This window comes from Rhamphochromis sp. 'chilingali' (assembly GCF_963969265.1).
Source record: "Rhamphochromis sp. 'chilingali' genome assembly, chromosome: 7".
Classification (NCBI taxonomy): Eukaryota; Metazoa; Chordata; class Actinopteri; order Cichliformes; family Cichlidae; genus Rhamphochromis; species Rhamphochromis sp. 'chilingali'.
This window is the reverse complement of record NC_137934.1, coordinates 11,675,777-11,688,862: the sequence shown is the minus strand read 5'-3', so window position 1 is coordinate 11,688,862 and position 13,086 is coordinate 11,675,777. Positions and strand designations below refer to the sequence as shown.

Genomic DNA, 13,086 nt, shown 5'->3' with positions numbered 1-13,086 from the left:
GCACATGACTCCAATTACGCTCAGCCATTGTTGTGAGTGCGGGCGCCAGCGGCTGCGAGACATTTATACAGCCGTATTTCGCACATGACTATGAAAGGCGGAAGAGGAAGTAGTTCCTTTGAATGTAGACAATCTGAATGTTATAGTTTCTTTCCAGTGTGTCCCTGTTAATGATAAACTACAAATTTACTCTAAATTACTAAAATATCGATATTGTAATGTGAGAATCGATTCTAGAACATAAATGACTGGTATCGGAAGAATCGATATTTCAGGATCGATCCGCACATCACTACTGGGAGCACAAACAAATATGCAGGCCTCCCAAAAACAGATTGATTCTGCTGTGGCAAAGGCCTCTGACAAAAAACAAAATTGTACTTTATGTGCGGTTTAGCATGTTGATGAAGTAGATGGAAAAAAAACCCACTGGATATGCACACATTCCTGCTGTTTTAATTGCGCTGCCCAGTTTAGTGGATATGTTGTGTAGATTTTGTTACCTCTTACCAAACATAGAAGTTAAGAGTTTATTGCGTTTATAACAAAGAGGAACATTTGTGTTTATCTGTGCATCCATATCCTATTATATTGCTGTAGCCCTTGAAAGATAATAGTAAAATGCTTAGTCATTTCTATGTAAAAAAAAAAAAAAAAAAAAAAAATCATTTACCAGCCTGCTTGCTCTACTTATGAGTCACACAGCAGAAGTCTAAATTTCTTTAGCTCTGCAGAATCATAATGTTAGCCATGGTGGGGTTTCTTCCCATTTTGTCCCTCCTGCTCAGCAACAGATAAGAGAAAGAAGCCATCAGTACAAGGAGTTATTTGTTTTATTCATTAAGAACTGGAAGCCTTTTCTCTAAATTGACCTAGAGCCTGTGTTGGGGGTGCCGCTTCTATCTTCTCCATATTGTTGCAGTGCATTAGCAGTAATGACTTAATTTGTCTTCGACATCCCCCCCACCAGCATTTTGTTTTGCTCCAGATGAGCTAAAAACCTTTTGGAACGCAAATAGAGTAAATGGGATGAAAACAAACAGAAACACTATTTTATTCAAGAGGTTTTAGATATTTGATTTCATGGCGAGGCGATGCACTGCGTCAGGCCTGTGTAGCTATTCTGTTGAGCCAGTGACGAAGCATGCTAAACAGCAGACAGCAATTTAAAAAAAAAAAAAGAAAGATTGTGCTTTGCAGCCCCTAAAATGTTGATCAAGGGAGGAATGTTTTCATCCAAACTGAGCAGGGCCTCACTTTTGTGGGCTAATGAAAGGTCAGGGCTATTCTCTGAATCAGTTGGGACAACAGCAGGACATCATAATTTGAGCCCACTCAGTAATCACACAAATTACACTCCTCTCTACCTGGTTGTGAGCGAGTGACTGAGGTTCTTTTTTCTTTTTTTCTTTTTTTTTGGATATGTCTGTCAGTGTTTACTAGCTGCCAGGGTACATTTAGACACTTAAGGCAGTGCGTCCACATGTTCCCATGGTGTGTGTTAGTATCTTATTTGTGTAGGTGTGCGCAGGAGAGCATTCACATTGTTTGTGTGTGTACATGTTTTGAAAGTGTTCCTGCAATCATTGACACACATGGCCTTTTGTACTCTCAGGTGGATTAGTGTGCTGATTAGAACCAGCTCTGCCATTTAGGCAGGTATTATTACCTTATACTTAGTATTCTAGACAGAACCCCAAATCTGGCTCGTTCTGTCTCTCTCTTTTCTCTTCCAGTGGCTCAGTCTCAGCACCCAGGAGAAGTCTTATTTCTGCCTCTTTAGCAGCCCCCAAAATCTCTTTTTAGGCTTTTTATCTGTGAATAAGCTTCTGTTTTAAATCCTTTTCCGTAGCTCTTGACAGTTCCTTTGTCTAAACCGAAAACCACTTGATTCGAGGCCAAGAGGGCGCCGATACAGCATGAGCTTACAAGTTAACTCTTGGCAATTTGGCCATACTCTTTGCTGTGCTTTACATACAAAGTAATGTCTGCCTGAGGGACAGCTAGTGTGGGTCGTTTATGTTGTTTTGCATTTTGATCTCAATCAGAAGTATGAGAAAGCATGCATACACGGAGCAGTTTGCAGTGTAAAAGAAAATAAATGTGATGTGCTTTTAATTGATGTGTGTAACTGTACTGAATGTGAAAAGGGAAGTGCTCTAAATCTACTGCAGTTCATCTAAATGAAGAGAACTTAAATTGGTATCAGACCTTTTGTCAGTGTTGTCATGTCTCATCTTCTTTTAGCTCTACAACACATGACTATTGATCTTTTCAGCACCACAGTTCATTCCTATTGATCTCTTCTGAAATATGATGAATGTCTTCCCTGCTTGGGGATGAAGTTAGAGCAGATGGCACCAAGAGGCTTAAATTTGTCACATTTATGTTTATGCAAGATGATTGAAGGGTTTGGTAAATGTAATGGTGATTGGTTAGCTGTTCACTTAGTCGCTTTTGCACAAATCTGCAGCACGCATACGATTTTTTTTCCTCTGAAGGATTATTTTTGCACGCCATTTGCTAAGGATGATAGGTTATCACAGTTTGAGAGACTTTTATGGCAGTGCTGCATCTTAGAGCATGTGTGTAGATTGTTCAGCTAAACATGAACCCAATAGTTAATGGCAAAAAATGTCAAATCTGTGGAAGGTAATCATTTTGTGAATGACAGTTTTATAATGAAAGTATTCGTGCAAGTATTACTATTTTTGTCCACATGGAGTCTGAAGGAAACGGTTTCCAGGGCCTAATCCGTGGATCGACTTCCTTCGAGGCGTGGACGTCTATCAGCAGAGAATGTACCTTCACCTATCAGCAGAGAATGTCCCTTAGTCTGTAACACAGTCAAATATATTCTCAAGCAACATTCAAGCATGCCATTCAGCGTGTTAGTACGAGCTCGGGAGCAGCTTGGGAGAACAAGAAAACAGAGACTGCTTTAGATTGTCTTCCCAAAGTGACTCAACTTTATTCACAAGTACAACAGTTTATATAGAGGGTAAAATTCATGAGACAGCAGATTATCAGTTTAAACCAGTACAGACCAAGATAAGGCAGCGTCTTCCTGCCCTTGGGTGAAGAAGCATCCTTTGTGTAGTGTATCAGTTCAGCTACAATTGTGATTATCTCAGCGACATATTTTCAAGGCACAAAACAAAGAGTTCTTTCATTAGTGAAATCTGAAACAAACCATTTGGCCTTCAACAGGCGTCTAAAAGATTAAGAAACTAATGTAGCTGAGGGAGTGATCTCTGTGGTATTTCAACCTTGTACCAGCCTGTGATTCTCACACATCAATTCTTGGGTCAAAGAGAAAAATAACTAAAACAAAGGGGCCTTATTGAATGACAGAGTTTTCCTGCATAATGTCACTATAAAACAATATCCAGTAAATGCTACCATGGTACTAAAATACCTAACAGAGTCCTTCACAGAAAGACATTTATATCGGTTGACATTACCCTCAATCAAGCCTCACACAACACAAGCTATCTGTCACACTTTACAGCCTCTCACAATTTGATTATAAATGTGCATAGCAGCCGCTGAGGGCTGACAAGACAGATCTTCCTGGGTTGTATAAATGGTCTAGTAGCTAGGTTATATGGCTGTGTTTGAGGAGGTAATTTAGGTTGAGTGGTCCTGCTATGGGTTCATTTGCTATGGGTCACCGGGGGATTACGACCACTGGTCTGTTCATTGTTGACAAGCGACCCCGTGGCCTTACAGGATTGCTTTCTGTTATTACAGCACTCTTAACTGTCAGGATAAGCACAAACATACATTCACTGAAGCACTCATATTTTGCGTGTGCAGGAAAAGCGCACCTCAAAATAAAAATGTTTGTCTTTGCAGGCTTCAATACTGCAAATGTGTACTGGTTACTAAATGTTACTGATTGCAAAGTTAGCATTTATGTTGTGGACACTAAAACCAAACGGTGATCTTAAAATGAATCTCCATTAGGGTTTAATGAAGTCTGAGACATGAGGCCAGAGCTGTGTGGACCAGAACTGTAAAGAAAAATTACTCGATTCATATGTTTCCTTTTGCCTAATTACCCTTATCCAATTATTTTAATAAAGTGCTAAGAATCACATTTTAATGTATTCCTCCTGCTCACTGACTTTCTCCTCTGTCTCTGCAGAGTTCTCAGTTCTACAAGGTCACCACGGAGAATTTCCACAAAGCTGCAGACCAAGTGAATGCCAAATTCAGGTAAGTGCAGACACGGACAGTCTAAGGTAGATAAATAACTTAAAACAAAACACAACTAATAATTGTGAAAAGATTCTCTATAAAAAATTTGATATGATAACACTACAAGCAGAGCCTTCTTTTTGCAGTTGTCTAAGGGAATGAAAAGCTAACAGCGAAACAAGGTGTCAGAGAAGTCATTAACAACTGCCTGTCTTTGTCATGTCTTCCTCCCCTAACCCCAACCAATCGCGACAGATGGCACCCCTCCCTAAGCCTAGTTCTGCTGGAGGTTTCTTCTTGTTAAAAGGGAGTTTTTTTCTTTCCACTGTTGCCAAAGTGCTTGCTCATAGTGGGTAATATGTTTATTGGGGTTTTCTCTTTATTATTGTAGGGTTTTTACCTTACAATATAAAGTACCTAGAGGCAACTGTTGTTGTGATTTAGGTCTATAAAAGTAAAATAAAATTGAATTGAACTAAATTGAACTAAAAGTTATGGGGAACTGTGGAAGTGAAGACAGGAAGGGAAGGAGTGAGAAAACCTGCTGAGTAGAAAGGCAAAGGAAAACTCTCCTGTAACTGCAGAGGGAGCTTTAACTACATGAGTGGTGCTGCGCGTTTTCACTTTTCCCCAAACGAGTCTATATGAGGAACAGTCTGGAAAAATGATCAACATCCTCATCAGAAAACTGTCTGAAATATGCAAAGCAACACCTGGATAAGTCAGATTCAGTTGGATAGATGATAGTTCAGTTTAAGTCACTAGTCTGTTTGAAAATAAAGGAAATGTATTTGTTTCTAAGAAGCTTGAAGTATTTGCACAGGTAAAAGTAAAATAACAGAAAGAAGCAGTGCAGTGCATTCAATTTTAAGGAAAGGTTGTTTTTTTATTATCTCTTTGCTGAAGGTGTTGTGTTTATTTATTTCCATGCAAAATATGTTATTTGCCTAAAATTGCCCACAACTCTTGCACGTAACTATAAATCTCATACCAGCGGAGGGTTTTTTCCCACATTTTAATGATGCCTTTTAATAAATTCTGTTGCTGTATGTGATAGGTATTTATTCGATGGTCTTTGTAGACTTTGTGCTATCAAAACTGATATATTCAGTGACGATTAGAGGTCCACGTGGACCAGTGAATATGCAATTGAATTATTCTACCCATTTCCTAACCCACATCTTTCAATCAGAACAATATTAGCTTGCCCTATTAGCTGAGGCCGATGTAGTTCACTGATACGCCTGATCATGTGCTGGTGATAGTCAGTAGGATTTGATCTCTCAACATTCCAGTGTCCCCAGTTATTTCATGTCTTCTTTTACAAAATACTTTGGACTAGCTTAGTTTATTGCACGTCTTTTTATCCTAAATACAATGGAGAGTGCAAACAATACAGAGTGCAAACAAGGAGCATGTGTGTGATCCTTATGCTTAACCTTAATAAGCGATAGAACAGCCACACCTAAAGTGACTGAGGAGGAAATATTAAACATCCAAGCTGTCATGGATGAACAAATTCAGCACGTATATGTAACTCGAGAAGATGCAGAATCCTTCCCGTCCGTGATCCATCTGTCTTCTTAATAACAGGCTATTATCCTCCATAGTAATGTTGTGAAAGTGGATGAGGAGCCTGTAGGAGGTGGGGCAAGAATGGGCCCTGGCTCTAGGCTCACCTCTAGGGAGGCTTGGCTGATTGTGTTAGCTTGTCATTAGCCTGCGCTAACACTGGGATCATTGTCTCCCTCTGAAATGCTGGAAACTGATTAGCCTAGCCCACCAGGGGTTTAGCGCTAGACTCGTGGAAGCTGGAGCTGAGTCTTCCCAAATCACATTAAAGAAAAAAAAATACAGTGGAATAACATTAGTGCAAAATGGCAGTGCTAACTGCAAGCGAATGCTGGGCTAATGTGCGGGTAGTCATGTGGCACGGGTCTTTGCACGGAAGACACTGATTGGTGGATTTGATTATAGGAGGTGCATTAGCAGGGTTGTGACTGGATTTCAATAGTGGATAGTCAGAGTGTGTGTGTGTGTGTGTGTGTGTGTGTGTGTGTGTGTGTGTGTGTGTGTGTGTGTGTGTTAATGAAATGGCGGGAAGGTCTGGTGTTACAAGACAGGAGCAGGGATGCATTGAGGAGATCGGAGCAGAGGTTTAATTGGATTTAACAGGGAGTGTTTGGCCCATCCTTGTTTATGTGTGTAAGTTCATGCATCACTGTGTATGTTTGTATGGTCTCATATGATGAACAGCTTCTGTGAGCACAATGTGTGTCTTTCCTCAAAGCTTATGACAGACCCTGCAGAGATAAGATGCTATCTGTAGCCTCTATTGAGTAATAAAAGAAAATATTTTTTGTCTCACTGAGGCTTTTGATTTCCTCGGAGCTGAAAATGCCCCCTTGAGATAAAGAAAAAAAATAGAGCCAGTGCCTTATCCATACTTGGTAGAATTATCATTTTATATGTTAATATGGGATTGTATGAAGTGTGGGAGATGACATCTTTCTTAGAATGTCTTTATTTCCCCACTTTAGCTCATGTCAGTGCCACTGAGTATTAGGTCTTTTATTAGACTGCAATTTATATTAATAGAAGAGACTTGTGAAACCAGATGTTGATGACTGCCAAGGGTTATAACAGCTTAATGCATGTCTTTGGAAGAATTAATTATGACCTTGTCTGGTTGGAGTTTACTTATTGCTTTGTGACACTGGGATTGGAACAAGACAGCTAAATCAGGTTTCAATCGTGGATGGGATTTGAGGGAGGGTGGGTGTTTCAGGCCACAGCTAGCAGCATCTGTCCATATGCAGATTATTTGGGTTTACTTTAATAGGTGGGAAATAATTACTTTGGTTTGAGGCTAGATTGGAAGTACAGGTGATTTCCATTTGTCCATGATCAGATATTCTTGGCAGCAACAAAAAAAGAAAAAAAGATTGAATTCAATTACACTGAGATGAAAATTTCATTCCCGTGTTTCCTTTTTAAATGTGCGCCAGAGTACAGATGTTCCATTCATTGCAGTGGTACACCGTGGTCATTTTCCTTGGCGAGGTTGAAAGAAATAAATTAAAGTGTGAGAGGTAGGCATTCGGGGTAGGGAATAGTGTATGTGCGTGCAAATATGAAGCAGTGTATATCTGTGCTTGTTTTTGTGTATGTGTACGGTACAGCTGTTCCCCGCCGTTCTCCTGCAGAATTCCCGCCAGAGAATTCTCTGAATGATGGAGCTCTCCCAACCGGAACGCTACTGCATCACTCTGACCTCATTACATCCACACACATACAATCACACACGCACATATCTGTATATAGAACGATATGGGTATATCTGCAGTTGGCAAAAAAGGGCTTTGGAATTAAACTAAAGTTTTTACTCGTAAATGTGAACTCATAACAAATATTCTTACATAAAAAGGAAGTTTACTCCCAACTTGGAGTCAGAAGTTCCGGTCAAGGAGCACACTAAAGAGGTGCCACTCCCTATAAATAAAGACAATTAAGACGAGGAGCCTTATTACTGACAAACTCACCTCTTCTTAAAAATGATTGGTTTTAGAATCTGCACAGGATCCTAGAGGAAACCTTATGAAGATGCACACAGCTAGAAAGGCTGCAGAAGCATCTGTGAGTGTTCACCAATCCACAATAGACCAATTTGGAGTGGATGTCACGGTTATGTCACTGCAGTCTCGTAGGCAGCTACAGGAAACATCTGATTGATGATATTGCTGCTAGAGATTCTACGCGTTATTAATTTCGAGAATTAAATTGGTTTCCTCAAAGAAACAGTAACTTGAGTTTTATGTGTGTTTTTTTTTTTGGGGGGGTTTTTTTTTTGTCAGATTGCATTTGTTAAGAATATTTGTGTCTTATAAAAGGATCAGACCATATCTCCTTTTAATAAATCAGATCAGACATCCTGGTAATTCCAAAGGGTATGCCAGCTTTTCTTTTTTCCTTTTTTTTTTTTTACAGTTGTATTTTCTGTCAGACTTTGTCACATTATTTTGCACATTAAAGCAGAGCAATACTCATGCACTTCTACATCACTTAAGATTTTTTTTCCCCCAAACATGAAAAATATTGTCTGAGGCGAGTATGATCAAATACAGCTAAAACAGCAAATTGGCCCCTGCAGTGTCTGAAATCATACATGAATCATAAGCTGCAGGGGATCAACACCTCTTCTGAATGAATGCAAAAGTGCATAACACACAACAAGACAAATAATGTAATCACACAGCATTTTAGAGACAAACATGTACGCGTAGGATCAAAGCTTTTATTCGCTTTCTCCTTGACACTGACTCCAGATAAGAGTTCCCAGTTGCCTGTAAAAAAGGAGGCTATCTTTCTGTGCTTCTGATTTATATGCTGCCACATTCGCCACCAGTTGTTTATCAAAGACCGATGCATCATCTGACTGTCCAGCTCTGAATGTGTGACCTTTACTGTGCTACATGTATGTGAGGGTTTCTGTATGTGAGGATTAATGCGTCTGAAACTGCTCACATTACATACGCGTGCATGGGGGACATCTGACCGGTAGTGGGTGAGCACGTGCGTGCTCTGTGTTTGTTGGCTAAAGCAATCCAGCGGAGGCTTTAGTTTGAAATGTAAGATGACAGGCATTGAGAAAAATGTTAGATGTGTGATGAAAGAACGATGGCGGAGATCAGAGAATGAAATATATTTCCACACATTTTTTTTTTTTTTTGGTTCATAACTGAACGTATGCGTGTCTATGCCTGGGATGTTTGTTTTTCCCATATAATTGTATTCTTCCACTTCACTGTCACTCCTCTCTTCCCTAAGGCTACACGCTCGCTCCCTTTGTCTTTTGTTTATTTTTTTAGTTCTTTTGAATAAACCTTCTTTTTCTTTTCTTTTTAAATTTAATCCAGTTGACAATAACAGCAACTGCTGTCCTCACTTCGTCTTTCCACACACGCAAAAAGGTGGAATGAGGAGGAGTGAAGTAAAACTTGTTGAATACAAATGACTCGCTGTTTTCCTGCACAACACCGGTGTACTGTACTGCCTCGGTCAAGAAGACCAGATATGACAGCCCATCTTCTCCTCCGGGTAATGAGTGGGAACGTCGAACCCACTTATCCCTCTTTCAGCAACGTATTACAAATGAGGACTGTTTCTCATCAGTGAAAAACGATCCTCATTTAATTTGGGTTTTGCCTAGATTTAAAAATTATATGATTTTCTCTTGTAACAGTAGTTGCGGACACAAAACCGAGAAGTTCCATGCAACCTAATGCAATCCAATAAAACAGTCCTGCAACAAGCCATTGCAGGACTATTGCGTTGTGCCTTTTCTTTATCTAACCAAACAGAAGAAATCCAGGGGGTTCCCTAAAAATTCACCCTGCTGCTTCAAAATGTAAATAAGGCGCAGAGCCAGGTAGAGGCTTTCCATTTTCTCTGCAGTTCTTTTTTTTTGTTTAAGGAAATAATACTGATGTCCCAGAATTAATTAAGCAATAATTTATGGATATTTAATTGTGCCAAGCAGCACATTTAATTACTGAAAATGACAGGAATTAATTTAGCTGACAAATAATTTCAAAGTGCTTTGGCTGTAGTCATAGATGTGGGGGTTTTTTTTTCTCCTGTAAAGTAGTCTGTGAGGTAAGGGAGTTTTGACCCCTCTGTCAGGTAAGGGTGAACCACCATTCTGTAGCTAGGCAACCCGGGCGCAAGGACAAGATGGTGGTCAGCTGAGTAGACAGATGTCAATAACTGCTTTAAAAGCTCTTCTTTGGGCCTTAAGAGCTTCGCTTTGCTAGCTGTAAAAAGCACATGCAATTTAAAAGACCTGTGTGGGCGCAGGAATGGAGAGACGATGCACATACACACTTTTTAGTAGCTTATTTAGTGACTGTGCTGTACTGAAAGTGGTTGGCAAACCCACTCAATACTTTCATTGCCTTTCAGTGTATTTTCATGTATTTTAAGACATATAAACTTTAATGAAGGAAAAGAAATGAACTGATGTACAGCATTTATATTATGTAATTTATTTTATTTAATCTTGTTTCTTTTTAACATTTTAATATATGTATGTGTGTGTAACACGCATTTTTCTGCTAGTCTCCTTCTAAAAGTGTGTCTTAAGAAGGTCAGAAAGGTTACACATGCCCTGTCTTCTTTCTCTGACCCACTCATCCTTCTCTGCCTCCCACTTAATGTAGGAACAGTGTTTTCTGTCTTCATTTAAATCTGTTTTACTTTCACCCTCTTCGTTATCGTCTGCCTCCCTCACTCTCCAGTCTGTTATCCCTCACAGTTTTCTTGAATCTGCCTCAGTCTGTGTCCTTTCCTCTCTCTACTCATTCAATCTCTCATCCATGCTGATGGATTTTACTGCAGGGGGTCACTCAGGTCCGCTTTTAAAAAGCAGCAAGAGTGAAATGCGTGTCATTTTTCTCCTTAACTGGATCATTTGTATTTATTTACTCCTCTTATTACTGACGCCTGCCTTAACTAGAGAGAACATGAGGGCTTTTTAAGGGGGAACCGGCGTCCACCCTTTAACCCTATTAACCCCTGAGCGGATCCAAATGATGATAAATAGACAATGTGGTGATTGGGATTTCAGTCTGGTGGCAGCCGAGAGTAATCCATACTGTCGATGTTTATAACAAAAAAAAATGGGTTAGACACGACGTAAGATGATTTCTGGCAACATGTAAAACTTAACGAAATTAGGCCATCAAAGACTTCTTCCTATTTATGGTCAAGGACTTTTTAATGATAACAGATTGTGTTTCATGAGTTAAATGGAGGAAAAAAATCCTTTACACTTGAAGGATATGGATTCCTCAGAATCAACAGTAGCAACTTGTTTGCAAAAGTGTTTTTTAGTCATTAACATTATTATTATTATTATTGAAACTCGACTAAATGTCTTTCAGCATTACTGTATGTCTTTGTGGAAAAAGTCTCAGGTAATCATCAGTCCCAAAGCGTCAGAACTGTAATTTGTAGAAAATGGGAGACTCAACAAAGGTCTTCAGTCACACTTGAACTGTGGCTGTTACAGTTCACGGTATTTTAACCCCCAAATCAGTGGAGTGCGCTGAGTTGTTATCTTTTTTTTAAAAAATACACATTTATTGTTCATAAACTAACCGATTTTAAACAGATATTGCCAGTTTCACAGTGTTTTTTTTTTTATTCAGGCTAAGATGTTGGAAGCTACTGTTTGATAATAAAGAGCAGTGATTCAAAGCCAGAGGTACAAATATCCTAAGGGGTGAGTGAAAAGATTATCACAACGAATCTAAAAATTGACAGTTTAATTAGAAAAAAAAGTTGGCGCGAACAGGTTTGGGCTGAAAAGTTAATGAAAAGCAGTAGTTGATAAGTAAGACATGAATGATAAAAAAGTAGAGCCTGACAGATATAGGATTTTTAAGGCTGATAATGATGATAAAAAAAAAATCTGATATATCAACCGATAGGTTGACACACATGAAATGTAAATGGATTTCCCTAACATTTGTTATATGTGGTTGTTTATTTATTCATTTTTTTTTTTTTTTTTTTTAAAGAAATTGCAACAGCTGCGGTAAATGCTGATACCAATGTATCGGCAAATAGCTAATATTGGCCAACATATCAGTCAGGCTCCATAAAAAATGAATAAATAAAACATAACATCAAAATAAAACGTATTGCTTACAGTGGTGAATTATTAGCTCATTCCAAGCTGACCAAGCAGTTTAATTTGATGAAGTATTATAAGAGTATCCGTGTTTGTATAATTGAGTATTGAATAATTTGAACACAAGAGGTTATGCTGATGACTTGAGTCCACCTGACATCTTTGGGGGAGGGGGGGGGGGGGGTGCCACTTGACAAACCTCTTCTGTACTCTGAGAAAGAGATTCTGCAATTACTTTTTTCTGCCACTGACTGATTAGTACAAGTGTGCTTCACTACTTTCTGTTCCTTTCTGCCCGGTTTCAGCTATTATCATTACTCAGCTAGTGGTGCATTGCCTTTTGTCCACTGTCAGTCTAAATTTAGCATGTTATAGGGAGAAAGTAGTGCTCTTATTGCTGTTAAAGAGAAAACTTCCACAGCAGTCTTCTCTTGTGATTTCGTGCAAGCAGTATTTTCTATTAGCAAACGACCACTGCTATCAACAGGAGTTAAAAGGGATCTCTTTCAGCTCTGCCTTCACCGTCCATCTGCATCCACGCATATCCCTTTGAGCTGCTTTTCTAGTTTTTCTTCAAACTTGTAATGTTTCTGAAATTATGACAGATGACTGTACCTGTTTGCACATGTATCACACACCTTGTTCGGCTATTGAAGCATGCTGCGTTGGTAACTGAGATCTATGAATGTCATTTTGTTGCATGGCTCTGCGACGTTACAACAGATGGTAGTCATGGTCAATATATGTTAGTTTGAAAAATGGACCGATTCTGTTCCTCGTACTCTCTATTGGCTTTACACATGCATATTGTATGAAAATCCAGACATCGATCTCCATACATCCCCCAGCTTCCAGTCAATATGTTCTTTGCAGAATGTAGACTCAGCCGTAAATCCATCAGAATATGCCCCCTCCATGCAAATGTGCTGACTTGGGTAGTGCGAGGCGTGAAAGGGGGGATTATAATAAAATGATACACACCTTAAAGAGGGAGACGGACAGTGAGAGTGGGCATGTGATGTGTTCTGCTTTGTTACATGTTAAGTGGAACACATCGAGTCTCTCATATTATTTCAGCATTTCAGTATTTTTTCTTCTCTCCTAAGGTGTTACTTTACATATGTGTATGAGGAGATGGCTCTTCTTTCCTTGAACTACCATTATTTCTCTGTAAATACTATTTGCGTTTT

General features: G+C 39.2%; 1 protein-coding gene across 1 annotated transcript in view; it reads left to right on the top strand.

Moving 5' to 3' along the window:
* chchd3a (coiled-coil-helix-coiled-coil-helix domain containing 3a) overlaps positions 1-13,086 on the top strand; it is an 84,597-nt gene that overhangs the window by 58,693 nt on the left and 12,818 nt on the right. Inside the window, exon 7 of the mRNA XM_080886680.1 lies at positions 4,151-4,221. Coding sequence (XP_080742806.1) covers positions 4,151-4,221 — 71 coding nt within the window. The remainder of the gene's footprint in view (positions 1-4,150; positions 4,222-13,086) is intronic.